The sequence below is a fragment of the Erithacus rubecula genome (assembly GCF_903797595.1).
Source record: "Erithacus rubecula genome assembly, chromosome: 9".
Lineage (NCBI taxonomy): Eukaryota > Metazoa > Chordata > Aves > Passeriformes > Muscicapidae > Erithacus > Erithacus rubecula.
In genome coordinates, this window is record NC_136660.1 from 22072850 (window position 1) to 22094645 (window position 21796).

At 44.2% G+C, this 21796-nt stretch overlaps 1 protein-coding gene and 1 long non-coding RNA gene across 2 annotated transcripts in view; one reads left to right on the plus strand and one right to left on the minus strand.

Moving 5' to 3' along the window:
• Positions 1 to 617: 617 nt before the first annotated feature.
• On the minus strand, positions 618 to 2449 carry LOC306805099. Its single transcript, XR_013775115.1, has 2 exons — positions 2313 to 2449; positions 618 to 1405 (listed from the first exon to the last, which is right to left on the minus strand). It is a non-coding gene; the product is annotated as an uncharacterized lncRNA (long non-coding RNA).
• Positions 1454 to 21796, plus strand: part of FBXW4 (F-box and WD repeat domain containing 4) — a 60820-nt gene continuing 40477 nt past the window's right edge. Inside the window, 6 exon segments of the mRNA XM_079312455.1 lie at positions 1454 to 2260; positions 2263 to 2446; positions 13333 to 13428; positions 16137 to 16322; positions 17488 to 17620; positions 20088 to 20182. Of these exon segments, the coding sequence (XP_079168581.1) occupies positions 2128 to 2260; positions 2263 to 2446; positions 13333 to 13428; positions 16137 to 16322; positions 17488 to 17620; positions 20088 to 20182 (827 nt within the window). The 5' untranslated portion in view covers positions 1454 to 2127.

Below are 21796 nucleotides of genomic sequence, written 5' to 3' on the forward strand. Positions count from 1 at the left end.
GAGCTTTTTGGGTCTTACTACAAAACATGTTTGACAGTTCTGAAATCATTCTTTACTACTCTTCTTTGAAACTTTTTTAGTTTTTAAACATCCTTCTTGAAGTGTTGTCTGGGCAAATTATTTCCAAAACAGTCACAACAGAGTCAAAACCAGAGGTAAAAGAACTCCCAGCTCTTGTGTTTTTCCCAGGACAGCACTAGCCCAGCCCTTTGGTCACAGCACTGCAGAAGGAGCTCACGTTCAGCTGATTATTCATCTTAATGAAGTCTTTACGGAATTGCAGCTTTGCAGGATAGAGTTACATCCTTTCAGTGTGACCTACATCCTTTGTTCCAAGATGTGAGACTTTACATTTGGCTTGATTGAAATACATATGATGTGATTATGCCTAAACTTAACTTAGGGGTATGCAGCCATAAGCAATCCTTTGCTTCTTGCCCCATGCTTCGTGCCTCCTACAAAGCTTTGCTAAAAAGGATTTCAGATTTTTTTCAGATTGTCAGTAAAAATATTAAATAGTGTGGGGTGTATAAGCAGTCTCTGTGGGATCCCACTGGAGAAAGACCAACTTGATAATAAATATGTCTTTACAATAACAACTTAAGACAGAGAAGTCATTCAGCTTTTAATAATTTTAATGTTTCAGACAATATTGTAGTCTGTTACAAAAAGAATCAAACTCTATATCATCAGAAAGATATGAAATTGACATAAAACTTTCATTTTCATTCACACAGTTTTCATAATCTTAAGCAAAATTCATTGTATTACCTCCTTTTCAGCTGGCTACTTAAGTCCTGTACTAGATGCGCTGTTACTGCACCTGAGCTCAGGTTGAGAATTTTTTAATTACTTCAGACATCACTCCTTAAAAATGCTGATAAAAAATCTATTTCTGAAACTTCCCTGATTTCCAGGGTGTATTAAAACTCAGTGTCATGGACCAGAGAGTTCCTTATCTGGCAGTTTTGAACCTCTAAAATATGAGACTTCCAGACCTGGTGATTTTTTCAAAGAAGTATTTGGGACCTTGAGATTAGACAGACAAGATGACCTTCTGGAATAGGATGCAAGTGCTGTCAAATGGCCTGTATACGATGGTAAGCTCATTATATGCTGAAATTTATTATCCTACTCCACCCTGCAAAATGAGATGTAGATTGTGGTGGCTAAGTGATACCTGTGCAAAGCATTCTAGGCAGATGATGAACTTCTTATAACTTATCTATTTTTTTCTTATTCTGAGGGAGAAATTTCCCCAGCATTTCAGGCTTCTGTAGAGTGGAAAGTACTATAAGAAAGAATAACACAGCACCAGACTCATATTTTCCTGGTTCACTGTCTGTGGAGAGTTACTTTGCCATTTTGGACCAGAATCCTTCTGTGTTGTCAGTACTCCAGGCTCCTGTGGATGGCAACAATGACTCAGTTATTACGTTCTTTCGAGGTGGTGTCCTTGTGGATGTGTACACACACGTGTGAACTGGGAGCACTTTCCAGACCCCACTCTGTGGAGCTCTGGAGGGGGGAATGGACTGCAGGAAAGGTACTGGTGAAAAACCAGCCCTAAATCCATTGGAGAAAGGCCTGCTCTCATGTGGGGAAGACCCTTTCTTTTATGTGTCACAGGAATTTGGGAGTGTTGAAAACTGCTGTGCAGCACCAGATGACCCCTGCTGTCACTTCATGGGTGACAGGCACTCCTGACCCTGGTCAAGGATAATTAATGAGCATTAATCACCTTGCTGTTCACCTTCCTTTGCAGGAGTGCAGCACCTAGCTGGTGTTGCTCCAGGTGGTGAGGCAGATGTTCTGGTTACCTGGGATCACCATCCCCACCATTAATTGCTCACGTTATTAATGAACACTCGGATCAGGTGACGTTTCTAATCCCAGATCGGAAGATACAGACCCATGCGGCGGTCATGGAGTGGCGAGGGGGTGTGGGGGAGGGCAAGCGGCACAGGGGGAGTCCCAGCGGCTCCCGTTAATGAATTAATCCGCTAACGAGGGTGGGCTCGGCGGCCCGTGCTCCCTCCGGTGCCGGCGGCCGCCTCCTCCCCCGGAGGGGGGCAGTGACAGGCAGCGGCTCCTGCCCCATGTGACTGGGGAGCGGCTGCCCCGTCCATGGCCGGGCCTCCCCCGGGCAGCAGCAGCTCCGGCTCCCGGGGAGGAGGGGCGGGAGCTGCTGCTCCATGGGGAGGAAGGGCAGCCCCCGGTCCCCCCGGGCGGAGGGGGGATCCCGGGCCGCCTCCCCCCCCTCCCCGCTCTGGGCCTTACCTGAGGAGCTGCTGCTCCTCATCTGCTCCTACCTGGACGCGCAGGCCTTGGGCCGCCTGGCCCAGGTCTGCCGCCGCCTGCGCTTCCTCAGCAGCCGCGATGTCCTCTGGAGGCGCATAGCCCGCGGCTGCCTCAACTCCGGCTTCACCCAGCTCGGCACCGACCTGTAAGCGCGGCCTTCCCGGCGGAAGGGCGGGGGGCGGCGGCCGCGGCGGCCGGGAAAGGCCGGGGATGCGGCGGCCCGGCCGGTTGCCAGGGCCGCGGCGCTGGCGTGGCCGCCGCTGGGCCGCGAGGGGCGGGGGACGCGGGGCCATTCCCGAGCGGTTGCGCCGCCCTTTCCCTGCGCCAGGAGGGGCGGCGAGGGCGCGGGAAGGGCCTGGCTGGAGGGAGCGGCCGATGGCCGCCCCGGGCTGGCGGCGCTGCCCAGAGCGCTGGGGGAGGCGCCTCGTGCCCGCGAGGGAGCGGCCGCGCTGGCGGCGGTACGCGGGTGTCTGAGCGGCAGGCCCAGCACTAACGCGAGTCCACAGCTGGAGAGCTGTGTCCGCTACTGGCCTCCTCAATACCAGGAGCTGTGGGTGAGGGTCCAGCGGAGGCCACGAGGAATAAGGGTCTGGAACATGTTCCCTGTTGGGAGACACTGTGGGAGCCAGGCCTGTTCAGTCTAGAGATGACTGAGAAGGATCTCATCAATGCAAATAAGTGTCTCAAAGGATGAGTAGCGATGTCCACAAACTAAAACAAAGTTTCACGTCAGCATGAGGAAGAACTTTTGCTGAGGGTGGCAAAGCATTTCTGAGGGAGTGCATGGAGTCTCCCTCCCTCTGGGGACATTCAAAATCCACCTGGACTCGTGGCTGTGTAACCTGCTCTGGGTCACCCTGCCTTGACAGGGAGATTGGACTAGATTATATCCAGAGGTCTTTTCCAGCCCTAATAATTGTGTGATTTTCTCAATTCCCAGACCCATCCAAACACTGAGGTTTGGGGCCTTCAAGGCTGGGGGAGGTTGGAGCATGGGGAGACAGACAGAGCTGCTTGTGCAGCTGGGGTGGATCCTGTATACCCACACGCTCTCCACACTTCTGAGCAGTGATCCCTGCCATGGTCTTGAAAACACCTCAGATAAAAAGCTGCACGGGAGCAAGGCCTGGGATGGCATCCTGGGAAAAGGCTGGAGAGTGGGCTTAGTGCATTCTTAGCTGAAAGAGCTTTTCTGGGCCCCCAGGAACACGTGTTAGGTTCTCACAGAGCAACTTGCTGGTATAAATGGTGATGGCTGGCACAGAGAAAGTGATTCCTGGACATTTCATGGCTTCTGGGTTTTAAAGTTTTGTGAGTAGGAATTGTTAGAGGTTTTTTTTTTGTGGAGTCTTTATTTGTCCTTCAGTTCAACAGCACAACATGGGGTAGGAATAGGGTCAAGCCCTCTAGGCTTTGCAGTGTGTATGATACCAGCATCTTTCTGCATGTGGTGCCTTTGGGGCTTGGGCCTTGGCAGTGGCTGGTGAGGATCCAGAGTTTGCCTTTCCTCTCTCAAATTTGGCTGTGTACCAAATGCCACTTGGAGGCAACCTCACAAGGTGGGCTTTTCTTCCTCATTTAAGAATCCCAAGAGAAGTTTGTGTTCTTAGGATCTATGAATCCCTTCCTATGGCTCTTCTTTAGTTGCCAGCATGGATCTTGTTTGTCATTCAGTGACTCAGTTTCCATAAACACTGTGGTGACATGACTCAAAAGAAGGGGATAGCAGGTTTTGACCCCTATTTTGCTGTCTGATGTTGCTGTCTCATCAATGCATAGACTTTAGAGAAACAATTATGGCTTCTGCTGGCAGGAGCAGAAATTTTGTGGTCTTGAAAATCCTTGTGTTGGGTTTTCAGGCCAGCACTTCAACCCCCTCGGTGTTCACAAGTTGGAACTTAAGTGCAGTTCCCTTGGAAGTCAGCAGGAATAAGCACTGCAGAATGGCTGTGCATTGGACTCTTGTCTACTGTGATATATGATTTTGTCTCCTGAGGAAATGAAGTTCTGTATTTTTCATTAAGAATAAGGTGATACTCTGCTCCTTCAGTTGCAGGAGGGATCAGGTGTACAGCAGAGCAGGTGCAGTGTGTGTAAGGACCACCACTTCCCCCTGTGGGGGAATGCAGGTCTATAAACAGCTACAGAAGAGATTTGCTAGGTCAGAGGGTTTCAGAGAAGGGAAGGCTGCTTGAGTATCATGAACTCACAGGGATTTCAGTGCTGTTAGATTTGCTATGAACAAGGTATGGTTTTTTTTTTTAGTAATTCTAGGATGTCTTTTTGCTGTGCCCTATTTTCAAGTTTTCCTCAAACAACTCCACTACTGAGAGCTGCTTTCAGCGTTGGTCAGCACTTCCTTGGTCCTGGAGAGTTCAATCATGGGTAACACACTATGTTACATTACAAGTGGTCATGAAGAAACCTTGAGATATATCTGGAGGATGATTCCTTTAATTATTTTTAACTTCATAGAAGGCCCAGAAAGTCTCCAGTTCCTTGAAAAAGTGTACCAAATCCTACAGAGAATACCTGAAAAACAAACACTTGTTTTCTCTTGGTGGAGATCCAACATCTGGAGGGAGTTGTAGGAGTTTTACTCCAGTAAGGTAGAGAGTTTGGCAACAGGTAAAAGGCAAGGACATATTACAGAACCAGGAGGTTTGGATATCTGAACATCTGCAGAAGAACCAGTATGGCTGCATGTGTAAAATCTGTACTTAGCTGAAGGAGCATTTAGCAGTCTCTGTGGCAGCTCAAGGGTTTTAACTAGCCATGTCTCTTCTGTAGCACTTATTCCTCATGCATGTCCTGAAGGTCAAGAGCAATCTCCCAGATGACTGCTCTTGCAATTGAGGGAGTAGGATTTGCAGAGATACTGTATTTTATTTGAGTAATCAGTACAAGTTGGGGTGGGAGTTTAGGCAGGCTTCTGGGTGCAGGGTCCTTCTGAATAGCAGTTTTAAGTAAGAACTAGATAGATTGCTCACTGAAGGCAAAATTTGAGCTGAATAGATATTTAAGCTAAAATGTTACTGTGTAAATAGAATGATGATGAAGATGATGGATAGCTGGACCTTCCTGATAACTGTGCTTTCTTAGAGATATGGAATAACTCTTGAGTTTGTCAAGGCTGGACTTTGACTTACTCAGGAGCTGAAGCTTCTATTGCATGTTTTGGCTAATGTTGCATGAGGTGAACAGTAGTTTTTACTTTTGAGAGGATTTTGTGCATTACTGTGTGCAGTTGAGAAAGCAAAGGCTGGAACCGTTTATGGTTAATGTACTTAATGAAATAACGTGCATGGTTCTCACATTAGATCTTAAGATGATGGTCCCTGGGAGGCTGGCATAAGTTAAAAACTAGTCTAGGGAGTATTTACAGTTTAAAACAAAAATCCATCTCAGAATAGTTTGATCATTTCTGCTGTTAAGTGGCTTTTGATAAGCCATCTGTTAATGCTTTGTGAATAGCAATACATTTGAGCCTAAAGGAGATAGCTGTGTAACTTAACCCCTGCCCCCACTTTCCCATTTTTAAAAAGGTGATTAACTTGCAAATGACACTATTTCTGTAAAATGTTTCTGTTGGGTATATCTTCAGATAATTGTAACAACAAAGATCAGAAGGAACAAGCCTGTATGTGAAAAAACTGTTTGCACAGTCAGCTTCCTTATAAAACTTCTTTCTGCTAAAATAGGGAAGAAGTAAGATTGATAAGAAACTGGTTGCAAACCCCTAGGTGTTAGCAGCCTGGGGAAGAAAAATAGTAGTATATGGAAAAAAATTCAATTTTATCTAATTTTTAAAATTGTCATCCTGGCTACATACTTTTAAAATTTGCCAGCTGTGGTAATCTCTAGACACATACTTGTGATTAAATAATATTAAATTAAGTTGCTAATGATATCAAAGGAAGACGTGGACTTGAGCCCAGACACTAGCTGCTATGCTGAAAGGCATATTTGCTACATGGACAATCTCTCATATTTTCCCTTTCTGGTAGATTCAGCCAAATGGGAGTCACAGATGTAAGCCAAGTTAAGTATTTAAGGTCTGGATTCAACTGTACACTTGGAGGAGAAGAAAGAAGTTTGCTTAGAGGGGTGTATCTGTATCTTCATTCCTTTGGCAAAAGGGAATCACTAGGTTCATGTCCACCTGAGTCACTGTATATTAGGGTGACCTGGAAGAGTTCTTAAAGCACATTCTCAGGGTTAAAAATGTGCTGTTTCTTCATTGAATCAGTAAGTAAATGTTCAATACAATATTGTGTCACTATTATGGAAATATGGAGTGGCTTTTGATGGATGTGCTTCTTGGCATCTGAACTGTGAGTCTCTCCAAATCAGGTTGTCACTTCTGTACAGACAAGGTAATTTTATATATAGACTTGTAATGCTATAAGACCTTGTCATGAGTATGGTAGAAAGAGTCCCTATGCTAAGATTTTTGCTTACTCAGTCATAGGAGCAGCTGAAGTAAAAGCTGACCCACTTCTTCATGATATAAGGTGAAAAGAGAATTTTTCATTTCAAAAATGCATGGCAGCATATCACAGAAAAGTTAAGGCTTAACAACACTTTCTGCAGCTAAACTCTAGCTGAGTAGTAACACAAAGCCTTTGGGGGTTTTGGTGATATAGTGATATTACAGTTGTGTCCTGCAGTCTGTGTCTGTTTTGCCAGCTGTTGTACAGGCCCAGCAAGAGCAGTCTCTGCCCTGATGAGCTTGCTGCCTAAATAGCCAGAGTAAACAAGGGCTGAAGGGGAAGGAGAGGCAGGGAGATGTCAACCAAGCTGCCCTCTGTGCAGCAGGTCAGTGTCAGAGCCAGGAATAGCAGAGGGTGCTTTAAGCCTTTATCCAGGGCCTGCTTGCTGGACCACCTTGGACTGGAGAAATTGGAGAGGCAAAGAGCTCATTGTAAGGTGATTCTTTATTTAAGGAATGGAAGAAAGGAATAAAGTTGCAGCTGGGCTAAACTTATTTCCTCTTTGTTACAAAGGAATTTTAGAGGGCAGGTTAGAAGTTGGAACCTAAATAGCTTGACAATTTGCTCTTTGTAATGTATTAATAGAAGTCAAAATATAGAAATGTTCCACTGCATGTTTTCTCTTTCCCTGTCTCCTGTTCTGCCTTTCCCACTAGGATCTTGGTGTATTCTCCAGTTCAGAGAAGCAGATTCATTAATGGAGAGATTTATCATCTATGAGCATTTAAGAGCTTGTGTAAGCATTTTGGTGAGTTAATAAAAGCTGTGTTTTCTCCAGATCTTGGAAAAATGTATACACCTACAGGAGCAGGAAATGGCCAATCTATGCAAGTCAAATCCAAATGCAAACTGCAGCAATCACAGGAGACCTCAGCCTTCACCACTGGAGGGGGAGGGAGTGTGAATGCTTGTAAAGCTGCTTCAGTTTCCTTCATCTTTTAAAACTTGTTTTAAAAGGAAAGTTTCATTACTTTAAGACAGAAATGAAGAAGGCAATGAACTGGTGCAGATGATGCAGAGGAGAATACTCTAGGGAGGATATTGCAGTAACAGAAAAAGCTTTGGAGGAGGGAATGCAGCTCTTGCTTTGTGCTGGAAAAGTCAGTGATTTTTATAAACTGCTGTTACAATTATTCACACTCTGTGTTAAACTGTTAGTGCTGAGCAGGACAGATCTGCCAGGACAGCTCCACAACTTTGAAACTCCTGCTTTTTTTAGGAATGTGAAGTTGTTTGTAAGAGTTCTTTGAGGCCTACCTACTCTTCCATTAAGATCTTCACAAGTTCAAAGAGGAAGAAGAATTTTATGTAGTTCAGGGCTTAAAATATGTGTGCTTTGGTTGTTGCTGTTACCCTGTTGGACTAGCTATGGGTTATTTTATTCTATCCGAGTGCTACTATGACAATCTACTCTTTTAAACCAGAATACAGATGACACCTCTTCAGCAGCTTCAGGTTTTCTCATAATCTTTCCAGGGCAGTGCATTTTTTGAAGAAGCCCAGATTTTGGCTCTAAAAAGCCTGCTCCCTGGCAGAGAGTCCAAATCCTGCCTGGAATTTCTAGCCAATATCCCATTGCAGTGAGGGCATCTGATGGCAGAGTGGCCTGGCTCAGTCTTGGTAGTGTTGGGTTTTTTTTTTTGGGAAGCCTTTGTGAAACTGTGTGTCCTTGGTGTGTGCACAGAAATTTATTTGCACCTCTGGGTATTATGACATTCTCTGCCTTCTTCATGAGGTGACTTGTTCACAAGAGCTGTTTAGTGGAGCAGCTGACAGGCTGGTAACATTTGAGATGGCATAGACACAGCAGAGGAAGCAAGGAACAGTGAGGAACTGTGGGCAGAGCTCTCTTCCCTCTTGGAGCTGTTTGAACCCATGTCCCATAGGGAGAGGGGAGCACAGAGGACAGGCTGAACATGGCAGTAAGCTAAATAAGGGTCATGTGCTAAAAGAATGCAGTTGGAATTTTTGTCCTGGAAGAGACATTTTGAAAGCCGGCCGACTGGTTGAGGACAGCAACAGGGGCTCCTGACATAAATAGCTTTTCCCTCTTGGCTGGCTGTTGGTGGCCCATGACTTGTAGCTGCACTGAGGCCCTGCCACTCAACAGGTGTGTCCTGACTACACAAATAAGTGCAGTTGGTCCTTGTGTTAGCCAGCCTTGCCACAGGGCCAAGGTTGATAGTGGGGCTTAGCCACTGTGACCTGTTTTTTCTCTGCATGACCCTTCCAGTCAGGCCTCAGGCAGGCTGGTGACAGCTTTTATGCAGACAACAGATTTTATCCACAGAAGAAATTCAGTCTCAGCGGGTCTCTGCAAACTTGCATTTCCAGATGAGCTCTTCAGTACTTAAAATGTAACGAAACATGAAGGACTTTGGTGGATTAGGGTGCCCCATGCAGCTGGGAAAATACAGGGTATGACATGTTGGTGTTATCTTCTGTAACACGGTCTATGTTGTTGCAGGCACCACTGTTTTGGCACATGCTGAAATTGTAGACAGCCAGCAGAAATCTCCCTGGGATGCAGTACAGCACAGAAGCTCCTGCTGTTGCAGAAATACCATTTCTGGTGGCAAAGGACTTTGGATGGGGAGGGGATCATTAAAGGCAAGATCTGTTGGAGGTGAAGCTTTAGGAGGTGACATGCCCTGGCTGAGTGATTCTTTTGTTGCTTCATTTTGGGGCCCAGGCCAGAAATTGCCTTGGTACCTGAGGTCACCTGGGTCAGTGGTGCTGTGTGGGGACAGTTCCAGTCTCTTACTTCAGCAGCTGGGAAGTGGGCTCCAGAAGGAATATTACATTTCTTTTGGTAACTCTGCCAAGAAAGAGAGGAAATTCATAATTTGAGAAAAATACTTTTAGCTTTTTTTGTAGGGTGAGGAGGGGTAGGAAGGGGGAAATGAAAAATCCTTTATAATGGGTTGCTTGGGATGACTTTACTCTTGGAGCTCTCTCTCAGACTGTTCACCTTCTCTTTCTTAGTATAACAAAGTCTTTGTAAAGGGAGCCTCCATCAGGAGTGTATGCAATTGGAAACATGCATTGGCTCAGATCATGTATTGCACTAAGATTTGGGATCCTGATGGAGTGCTTTTTGGTGACAATTAGGTAATAACAAAGATAACCCTGCATGTCCTGAGTAATGTAACTTTATCAAATATTGATAATTGTGATGCCCTAGAAGAGGTGTAAGATGATGCTCTCTAAAGGGCTTTAAGACCATTTTGCTTGAATTTAATTGTGTTTTCATAATCAGTGTTCACTGGATCCTTCATCCTGTATTTCCTGTCATCCTTCTAGGATGCTGAACTGTACCTCAGTTGCTTTCTGATGCAGGCCTGTGTAGATCCTGCTAAAAATAGCAGTCCTTCCCCAGTGAGTCAGCCTTCAGCAGTCTTGAAGTTCACTGCTGGGTGTCTTCTATGGGAGCACAAATGCCAAGATCTTGATTTCACAGAGTACTTAAGCATGTGCTGCATTTTAAACATGTGCCTTAGTATTTTTCTGGGTTTTGCACTAAGAAAAATCAAGGTATTCATTTGCCAGTGGATAGTCTTCCCTCCATAGCATTTTATTTAGCATTTGACTTCATAAGGTGGCTTAGTCTCCTGAATCTTTGGATGTTCAACACAGTTGCTGAAGTAAGAGGTACCTAGTTAAGTCAACCACTCAGTTGTGTGATGTCTGTTGATTGCCTCAGGTCATCATGGAAAAATTCTGAAAAGTTTGCAAGTGTAGAAAGTGTCTTGGTCATGACTGAAACAAAACAGGCTCTTGTAGGGGAGAAAAGGATTTTTTTTATCAAATTGTCAAGTTTGTGATGCCCTTTTTAACTTACTAAGATTTGAGAATTGTTCTCATGCATTGCAGTGATACTCATCACGTTTCTGATATATTCTGGGACTTGTTCTGGGGGGGGTGCTGTTGAGGAAACAAATCAAATGATGAAATTGTATCTCAGCACTTGATTCTATAACTGGGCTTGATTTAACCTCTGATACAAGGGATCAAATTTCTCTGAGCAGCACTGCACTTCAATCTTTGCTGCCCCATAATTGGCAAAGGGGAGGGATGTATCAGTCCAATTTCTACCTCATCTTTCTCCATATATTCTGTTCCTTTTCTTGCATCTATTTTGAATAAATAAAATGTCTGGGATATAAAAGGAGACGTGTTTCAATTACCTGCATGCAGAGTTGCTATATGGAGGAGGAAGGCTGGATGAATAATATATCTCTTAAGAGTAAAAAAAAAAAGACATAACATCATCACCACCCCCCTCCCAAATCCCATCAGACCTCACCCATATAGTCTCCCCACCCAACCTTCATCCCCTCCAGACAGGAACTGTTCATATGTGGGAGAGAAGGAGGTGTCTGTTAGAGGAGTAACTTCAAGAGTGAACTGGGGCTCTGGGCCAAGCCTACGTGTGACTCTTCAGAACTTCCATTTTCAGCAGGAGAGTCAAGGCCTGCTAGAAAAGGGCCCAACAGGGTAAGGTAGTAGCTGCTTTTCTGACCTTGGAGTCACCTTTTCCAGAGCCTTGGAAATTACTTCTAGTCTTAGTAGGGTTTATGCATTGAGCTCAGAATGTCTGGTTGGGCCAGCATGTGTTGGGAGGGGAATGTGGCATGAGTGTGTTTTCCATCATTGTGCAAGCTGGTGACTTAAAATCTGTATGTGGGGAGAACTTAACTGAGGGCTGAGTGTATGGAGGAGAAGTATTTTGGAGTAATGAATGGAATGGGATGTAGGCGGAGAGCCTGAACTCTGTCTGGGAGAGCAATAAGCAGTGATGAGAGTGGACCTGACCTGACTTTCAGTACTGTGCATTCCTCATCCCAGACACTATCTAGCCTCATGAGCTCTTGCAAATGCTCCCTTTAAAGAAGGAATTCCTCTTCTCGCAGCCTACTCTAACTCTATTTTGGTTTTGTTTGTTTGTTTCTAAATGGCTATGAAAAATAAAGAGCCTGTAGCTTTCTAAATTCAGTTTTAATTGGTGTGGCTCTACTGATCATAAACATAAACTTGCAAAGCTTTCTAGAGGATGAAAAGCTTTTCTGTGTGTGGTTTCTGTTTTTGTTTAAAATGGGTCACATGCCCAGGAATGCAGTCAAATTATAATGGTGACTAAGTGCCAGGGAAAAAAGAGAGCCTGAGGCTATGGAAGGAAGGCTGGGAAAATAAGAATCTGGCCAGACCCCACGGCCAGGTTAGAGATTCCTACACCCATTAACAACCACAGGAGATGTTTATTTACAGGGAGCTAATCTTTATTTTAAAAATGACAACATACCCAATAAATGCTACTTTTGGGAAGTGGATTGGAGGGAATATAGAGATGGGAGGAGGAAACTGATTCTGATGAGGCAACAGTTCCCATCTCTCGAGGATCTTCCCTTCTTCCTATGCATCTGTTGAGAAATGCATGAATGCATGAATGCATGAAAGTGAGATAAACTCCTGCAGTCTTGAAAGTTGTTCATAACCCCTAGTTACAAAGGATAACTTCTAGAGTTTGTTCTTGTTTGTAGTTTTCTGATCTTTTCTACCTAAGCAGCTCCAGCAAGGATATTGAATAATTAAATTTATGATATGAGAAAGATGGGAGCTAAAGCTGCCTTTCCCTGTGTCTTTAATCAACTCTGGATCATGAAAACAGAAGAGGTGTTGAACAGCTGCTTGAACTGGGTATATTCATGTAGACTCTAAGGAGAGCTTGGTCCCAGGTCTCTGTGATTCTGACTTTTTGTCACATGTTGAAGAGTGTTGATCTTGGTTTGTCTCAGCTCATTCCAATAACATTTGTAACCCAGTAACAGCTATATGAGCCAGTCTCTCTTTTAGTAGCTTTGATTGTAAAGAGAGAATTTTCCAGTGATACACTGGAATTCTCTATCCTTTGGTGAGCTGCTGCAAAAGATAATTTTTCTTGGGGTATGTGTGCACATTGGGTGGTATATGCACATGAATGTATTTTATGTTTAGTTTGGACACATCTTGATTTCTGACTATTGTATGTGGTTATGTGATTGTCAAACAGGTGAGAATCTGGAGCAGTTTCTTTACTAGTCCTTCTGGATAGAAAGTCTCTTGATTTGGTGTTCTGACTAGTGTTTCCTCCATCTGTTCTTGTGTGGTTTTGTCCTTGTCTTAAATGGCTCTTGTCAGATGATGTCCTATATCTCTGGTTCTTCTGGTGGCTTCTTTCTGTGTCATCTTGTTTAGATTATATTTTTTTGTCTGAACCTGTGCTGCATTCAGTATGCTTGGTAAAGTCTTTATCACATTTAAGGTTTGTGATTATCAGAGGTGGCTTTCTTTGCTGGTAATCCCCAACTCTTGTCAGTGTTCCTTTCCTGTCAGTGCTCATGAATGTGCTCACTTGTAGTGGCTCTGGCACCATCAATGTGTGTCAGTTGATCATTGTGGAAACAGGGTGAGAGCTTACTTGTGACCATCTTGAGTCCATTTGTTGTCTAGAAGGCATCAGTCTTGGTTGCTAATTTCATCTTTCCTCCTCTGTCTGCAGAGCTGCTGGCATTCCAGTGAAGGAGAGGGTGAAGGTGTCTCAGAACTGGAGGCACGGACGCTGCCGGAGGGAGACAGTCCTGAAATGGAAATGCAAGCAAGTGGCTTCTTTCTCTTCTTCTTTATTATGTGACAGCTGCTGTGGGGCCTTGGGTTTGTTCCTGTGCCCTGAAATGAGATGTTTCCTGCTCCTTGTGCTCCATGGGGCCTTATGAGTGTTTGCTACTGGCTTACTTTGGTTGTTGCTGGCTAGCTGAGTGTGGGGTAACCAGAGTTGCAGCCTTGCTCTGGGAATTCATGCTGAGTGTCAGGAGTTTCTTTCCTAGTAATTTGAATTCGTCTTCATTCTGATCTGCACAGTTCTAGTTGCATTTAGCAACCTTTACTACAGATTTCAAACTGTTGGATTCATGTCTTCTGCTGTATACCATAAGCAATCCTTTGTCCTGCTCTCACAATGAGCTCACCTTGATCCCAGATGTGGACTTAGGTGTCCCCTCAAAATGCTTTGTTTATCTCTGGTGATTTATCCTGGACCCTGATTTGAATGTATAAATCTAAAATGCTAATTGCCATGCATCTGCCTTTTCCTCCTTCATTCTCATGCTTTTCTCCTTCACTTAAAAAAAAAAAGTGTATTTGACACTAATGTTAGAAGCTTGTTGTTAACTTCTTGTTTGCAAAGGTGCACTTGGCTTTCAAAGCAGAACACAAGATAGGTCTCTTGTCTAAGCAGCACACATAAATTTTTACCCTTCACGTCAGACCGAAGGAAAAATGAGAAAGACTATGGATTGTTAGCTGCTGAAGAGCAGGGACTTTCTACTGAGCTTTCATACCTTTTTGTGCTGTGTAGATTGAAGTGGTGGATAATGTGCCACTTCTTGTCTAAAGTCCTGGGAACAGCTGTAATGAGCACAGTGGGTTTTGGTGCAGGTTGTATACCTGCCTTTGAAGTGCTTGCAACCATCTGTGAAGACAGGCTCTGTGGATATTAGAGATCATTACTAAAGCAGCTTCCCAAGTGAAAAGGCAAGGACTGATTTAATGAGGCCACCATCCAAATGGCATCCCTAATTTTCATTTATCCTGCTTTGGATTTGTTACTTCTCCTTATGAAAAAGCCATAGAAAAAGGTAAAAAGCTAAACTTCTGCAAAAGGAGAGCCACAGAAACTGGCTGTAGCCTAGGTAAGCTGGATATTCACTTGCTTTTAGGGGACTGTGTAGGAGTGGAGGAAGGAAGGGGAAATCAAAGCTTGCCTATACCCAAAGCTCCTGCTCTGAAGATGCCTCTTACTTTTTCCATGTATATGATCAAGTCCCAGATGAATATTACAAACTCAACTGCTTTGTCCATATGATTAAAAACCTGTTACTGGAGATTAATACAGGCAAGCAGAAACCTTCTGTCTAATGAGCAATCTTATCCTCTTGCTTGTTTCTAGTTGTTCATTGTAATGTTATGAGGTACGGCTGTGTGTAATGACTCTGATGACAGAAAATCATGACCTCTGAGGACAAATGATCTGAAAAAAAGAGGGAGGCAGGTTTTTATGAGATGCTGCACTGCTTTCAAAGCCATTTGTTCCTGAAGAGTTTGAAAACAGAAATACTACTCTGTAGAAAGGCTTGGATTTGCTTGGTGTCTCCATGGACATTGGTGCACTTGGCAATGACTGCAGAGCAGAGACAATTTCACACATGCCCCACAAGTCTCATGTGTCTTTATATCTGGCCTCTCTATATCCTGAAATCTTATTTGCTGATTCTCTGTTGGCTACACAAAAGCAAAATCTTGAACAAAGATCTCACTAATTGTGTATTGTATCCTATTTTCTTCTGTATTCTGCTTTTGTTTCAAGAATAAATAAACTTCTTGAGATGGAAGACTTGATTCAGATATTTCTTATCAGCTCCTCTTCTTAGCTTCCCAAAAAGCAAGGCATATTTTCCATATATAACATCAATCTCCAAAATACTTTGGAATAGTTTTTTTGGCTCCACTGCTCTTGGCTTGGAACTTGTCTGTACAAACCTGCTGCTGTCCCACATAAAGCAGAGGCAAAAAGGGTGCATGGGCTGTTCTGAAAGATGGGCAACAGAAATCAAGAGCTTGCTCTAAAGCTTATTACTCATCAGGGGAAGAGGTGTGAATGTAGAAAAATAACTCCTCTGTATGATGAGCATAAAGTTCTTGGGTAGCCTCAGAGTGCAGGAGGCAGGTGACTTTTTGTCTGTAGGAAGAGCTGTTGTAGTTTGGTGACATGCTCCCCTGCTTAGACATGTGTGGAACAGTGGCACTGTGGCATTGTGGTCTCTGCTGGGCACCAGCAAATAGTGTTCAGGATCAAGAGTGATTGTTTGCACCAACAGCCTCACATTGAATGCTCTCTTAGAAATGCTTGGCATAACTCACCAGCACCAGAGTCTAGTTTCCTGAAAAGTACAGACCTCGTGCAGGTTCAGGGGCCCTTAACTATTTCCTATCTCTGCTCACTAGACTTTTGGCCATTTCTCTTTTGGAGATTCCATGTTTCTTTTTTCTCAGCTCTTGGTTAGAAAAATGCCATCAATGTAATCTGCTTTTTATGTTGCTGGAGAAGCTTCACTTGTAGCTGTGCTGCTATATTAAACCCTGCTTTTGCATGTGACCTGCCATTTCAACTTCACTTTTCTTCAGCGGGCATTTGTTTTTGTTGATATGTTTGCATATGGAATTATTTTTTTCTTTTTCAGTGAGGTTGTTTTGTTTCGTTTTCTTCTCCCCACTCCTGCATGCCCCCAACCTGCTGTCTGTTTGCAGTTTGATGCCCTGGATGGAGCTGGATGGCGAGTATCTCTACCTGTCTCAAGCAGAGAACATCCAGGCCTATCACCTCTGTGCAGAGGGGACAGGCCTGCAGCGTCACCCTCAAGCCATCTTCTCTGGCCACCAGGAGGACGTGTGTCGTTTTGTTCTTGTCAACTCCCACATTGTCAGTGGAGGGGGGTAAGTTGGGTGAATGAAGGAGACTGAGGGTTTTGCCACTGAAGTTGGAAAGGTTCTGTATAACTCCAGCCCAGAGCGGAGGGGCCAGTTTTGCTACACAGTGTCCTCATGCTTGGCTGTGGTCAGCTGCTGCTGCTTCCTCTCTTATAATTTTGGTTCTGGCCTGAAAAAGCTTCTCCTGCAGCAGTGAAAGAGCTGTGTCTCATGCTGTTGACCTTAAAAAGTGTCCTTTGATCTTGTAAACTTGTGTTGATACCCACAGGATTGTTGGATCGGGATTGACTGATCAGGCAAACCTTACTGCTGTGCAAGTTTTATTTCTTTACTTGTTAGAGCCAGGGTAGCTAGACTGTTCTAATAATCAGTACTGCTGGTTAGCTGGGACTGCAGTGGTGCAGAATGTTTTCTAGAGACAAGTGTGTGTTTATTAGACCCATTGATATAATTGTGGAGAGGAGAAAAATTGCCAAGCCTTCCAGCACACACACACACTTCTCCAATTAATTTTGCCTTTTACAGTTACAGCAAGTGACAGGGTGTCCATTAATAACTAAAACTTTAAAAATATACACAACAGTTAAGTGCAGAATTGGGAGAGACAAGCATGGCAGTCTGTGCTGGGTATCGTGGGACTCTCACCTGTGAACTGTAGACCAAAATTCAGGTGGAAATGCAGGCTTACATTTAAAATACCTGTAACTGCATTGGTTGAAAAAGGTCTAAATGTCTGTGTAGTTAGTTCAAAGCACAGCACTCTGCACAACTGCTCTGAAATGAATGAAAAGCTGAGGCTTGGACATGGGTGAGAATGTCCTCTCGCTTGTTCCCTTATTCCAACCCTTCAGCATACAGGCAGAATTCTGGCAGGCTCAAGGCAGTAGGAGGAGGAATGGCTGCTTTACTATAGTTTCTGCAGCTTAACACAAAGTGAAGGATGGAAAGATAGCCAGGAAAATTTTCATGTGCATCAGATCAGGCTTTAACTGGCCTGGATGTGGAATTACAAGACAACTGGTGATGCGTGAAGAGTGGAGGGTTAATAATGCTGCATGAATTTCAGCCCCTGTCAGAGACCAGTCCTGATCTTTTTGTAGCACTCCAAAGCATTGGTGGAAGGTGCATGTCCAAGGGATACAAATTCCCTGCGTGTGGATTTGTTTTTCAGAGATGGCAGTATTGTCCTTCACAAGATCCATGGCTCCTACAGTGTCAAGTTCTCTGCACATGAACAGGAGGTGAATTGTGTGGATTTCCAAGGTGGCCTCATTGTCAGCGGCTCCCGGGACCGAACAGCGAAGGTGAGCAGGGAATGTTTCAGCAGCTGCAGGTGCTGCTGTAGAGGTGACTTCAGAGGTCTTGTGCCATGAATATTTAAGTGTCAGCAGAATGTTGTGAGCCCTGTACTCCTTGCAGGAGGAATGCTGACTGTCTTGGCTCATGTCTCTGAAAAGATGCTTGCTCTGCCAGGCTTGTTAGAAAGAGATTTGGCAGTAATTTACAGCATCAGCTGCTGGCTTAAACTTGGAAGTGCAGAAGGCAGCAGCTGATATTTTGCTTCTTTGCCTGTACGTCTGTCTACACTGTAGTGGAGATGCCAGTTAGTGTGAAGTTTGCTATATGGATCTCAAACCCATCCTTGTTTTGTGATTTAACATTGCAATGTGGTTTAGCATGCTCTCTGTTATATATTTAATCTCTGTAAAGGATATGATCTCTTTTCCAAATCTATGGTTATTTACTGACTTTGTGGTTTGTTTATTTTATTTGTTTGTGTGGGGTTTGCTTTTTTTTTTCCCAATGATTCTTGGTTTGCAAACCTGGAATGAAGTTAGACTATGAGTATTGTTGGCTCTTTTCCAGCTGACATCACTGGGTCCTGTCACATAATTTTTGACTATTTCTTTATGGGGCAGAGCCTTGTTGATTTTTGTCTTTCTGGATATGTTTGGCAATGCTTTGTGCCTGTGTGGACCTGGAGAGTTGTTCCTCTGAGCTGTGTAATCAGTTTAGAAAGCTCTACACAGATGTTTCACCCTTATCCTGCTAGCATGATGCAGTAGTACCTATAGTATCTTCACAACCACTTGTTTTATTATTGGAAGTGGTTGCACTATGTTGAATGTTATATATTGGCTTTTACTCGGGGTAGGTTGATCGACACTCTTAGTGCTGATTCATATCATAGAGCATTCATGGAGATAAGAGGAAAACTAGCTAATTCCTGTTTTTCAAGAGGGAAAGTGAAGCAAAGAAAGACTTAAATTTATCTTTAAAGGTTTTTTAAGAAGTGTGTGAAGCAGCATGACCCTATTTATTTTTGTTGGTCCCTCTGTAAAGATGTACTCCTGAGTAAAGTCACTTTCAAGTAAAAGCAAGCAATGTTCAGATGCAAAAGGCAATTTTGGAGTTGCTGTTTGCCTCCTGGGAGCAAGACCTTGATGCTGCTTTGTCTCACACTTTAGTTGTGCTGCTCCTCTGTGGTCTGTGGATCCTCTTTTCTGGGAGAGTGCCTTCTTGCTACTTCTCTGACAGCTGGAGGACAGACATCCCCGACCTTGAGAACAAATTCCTGAAGCCCAGAGGGGAATTTCAAGCTGTTTTTCTTAGAGCTAATGTGAGATCTTGCCCACCCAGTACTCCCCACAGCATATACTCTGGGGATGTTCACCTCTTATTTTTTATCATCTCTTTTGTAGGCTGTCTTGTTTGCGTGAATGAGACTCTTGGAGGGTGGAAGGGAATCCCTGCCAACCTTTTAAAGGGGCTCTAAGTGTCTAAGCTATTGAGGGCTCTGCTGAGTGTTGATTAGGACTAAGCCCTGAAGAGCTGTTAATGTACATTCCTGTGTGATAGGCAGCAGATAGTGTGCTCTGAGCAATATTTTTAACCTGTAGGAGATAGGGATGCCTTAAAGGAGTTAAGCTTTTCTGCTGCTTTTGCTGACACTAGGTGCTAAATTCCCCGCTGACAAGAATAGCCTGCAATCCTGGGCATTATCAACAAACAAACAAATAGGGCACTCCACGCTTTGAAGTCTTGAAGCAAAACATTGGGGGTTGGTTACAGACAACTGGGGGGCTTGAGTCCTGTGGGCCAAGAATGATGGCAAGATGGAGAAAATGAGGGCCACTAGCAGAGGCCCCAGCAAGAATTTTGGAGCCTTTATTAGGACCCAGAAACAAAGGGGTGAACTGGTGGAAGGAGATGTTTGCACTGTTGTGGGAGGGAAGGAATTCTCTCATACTGTCTGTGAGCAAGGGCAGCCACTTTGAAAACGATTTGGGGTACAGTTGAAAAACTTGGTTTAAAGCGAGGGGGGGGGGTCTTATAAAAGAAGGTCATTTTACAGGCTGGTGAATGATTAACTTTATAGTTAATATAATGGAAATTTTCTAGGGATGCTACTAAGTCTTCCCACACTGTTCAAGAGAATATATTTGAACAAATCCTAATTGTCATTTATTTAACTGCAGAAGATGATTGAGTGCTGCCCTTAGACAGCAAGTGGTGATGGGAGTGCTCTCTGTTACCAGTGGGGTGAAAGATCATACTTATAAGCTGAATATTTTTGTGACTTCAAGTGCTTATTTCTGCCAACAATTGAAGGCTCTGCTCCCCTAAAATAAGTAATTGGAATTCAGGGAGATGGTCTCTGGGAAGGTAAACATGGCAGTTTGGGCAGCTCATCCAGCACAATATTAGCAGTATGCATCCTACCTTCTGCAATTTTGGGTGATGTGGCATAACATACATCTCTTTCTTTAGGTTTGGTCCCTGTCCACAGGCAGAGTTGGTCAGTGTCTACATACAGTACAGACAGAGGATCGAGTGTGGTCCATTGCTATCAGCCCATTATTAAGGTAACAGATCTCTTTATTCCCAATTTTCAGCAGAGAGAAGTAAAGGAGTTGGATAGGCTGTGTGTCCACAAATCTTTCTGCGGCACCAATGTGACAGTTCAGGGACGTGATTTGTGTGGAGACTGATCAGGTGCTTGTGCCTGCAGCAGGAGCTCAGGGAAGAGCATGTGGTCTTTATTTCCTATACCAGCAGAGTGATCTCCTCATAAAGAGGCCGTGAAGGTGGTGCTGGGTTCCTCTTAGTGCCTCAGGTGGGACCTGTTCGTTCTTTCTTGACGAAGGAACGCTGACTTGTTAATTAGAAACAGTGAGCTGGATCCTCTGGAGATTTTCTCTGCTGAAAAGATGCCAACTTGTATTCTCATTCTCAAGCAGAAGACATGCTGAACAAAAAGGTTCCTGCTTGAGAGCTGCATGCAGTAGTTAAAACTCAGTTTTTTTGAACATGTTGAACTGACAAAGATGAAGTGGAGTTCAGGTGTTGCCTGTAGCTTTGTGCTTCTAGTGCAGGTATAATGCTACAAGTACAACTTCAGCACGGTCAGCAATACCTACACCAGTGTCTTCTGGGGTGTTCTTTGAAGTGCTGCTGTTCTTGAGGAAGTTAAAATCTGCAAAACTCTCACTGCTAAAATCTTACACTGACCAGCAATGATCTGTCTCTCTGGTTCCCTGTTAAACTAGTCTACATGCAAGAGAGGTTCTTCCTCAGTATACCTCAAGGAAGAGGGGAGGAAGAGCTGCTGTTGCTGCTCATGTGATGTCTGCAACTGTTGAATTTTAGGCTCGTGCAAAACCAAAATACTGTCCACAACTGCTGTCCTTGTTAAATTTCCTAGCTTGTTTTGCAGGCAGCAGAAACTTAGCAGTATGGAGCTAATGGCTTTATCAGACAAATGACACTCGAGGCTCGCTATGATTTTACTGTTGCCTTGTTCCTTTGCTCCGAGTGTTTGAGACAATTAGTGTTTTTGAAGAAGTGCCACATGCATTAGTGTTGCTGCAAGATGTGAGATAGAAGCCCTTTGCTGTCTTCTGTGCTGCAAGGGTCCCTTTTCTGGCTCAGGCACCTGGCTGGTTAGAGACCAGTGGCATTCTGCTTCCTGCTCCTAAGTGATGAACTACTGCCGTGGCCTCTTGTCAGGACAGTGTTCCTCTCCCTGGTGTGCACGCTTGTGCACACTCTCTGTCACAATATTTACCCTCAGTCTCCCCACCCCCTCTTTCCTCCCTGCAGGGTGATAAATTGGAGGTGGTGGAACAGCTACCCCATGAACAAGTGGGCTTAAATTGTGCACTCTCATTTTTTTTATGAGACTGTGGACTGTACCAGCCTCTCCCACTAGCCCACCCTACTGCACCCTCCCTTACCCCTCCATATTTTAGGGAGGGGGGTGTGGAGAATTAGAGCCAATTAGCCACGTCATTAATTCTTCAATTTGACGGCTGATATAGCAGGGCCTGAAACACGCTGCTGACCTCGTATAATGGGAACCCTGCTCCTTAACATATTGACGATGGGAGAAGTTAATTAAAATTCCACAGAGAGAAGGTGTCGGCTAACCTATAAACCTGTCGCTTCTCAGAACAAATCGCAGCCATCCTAGAAGAGAG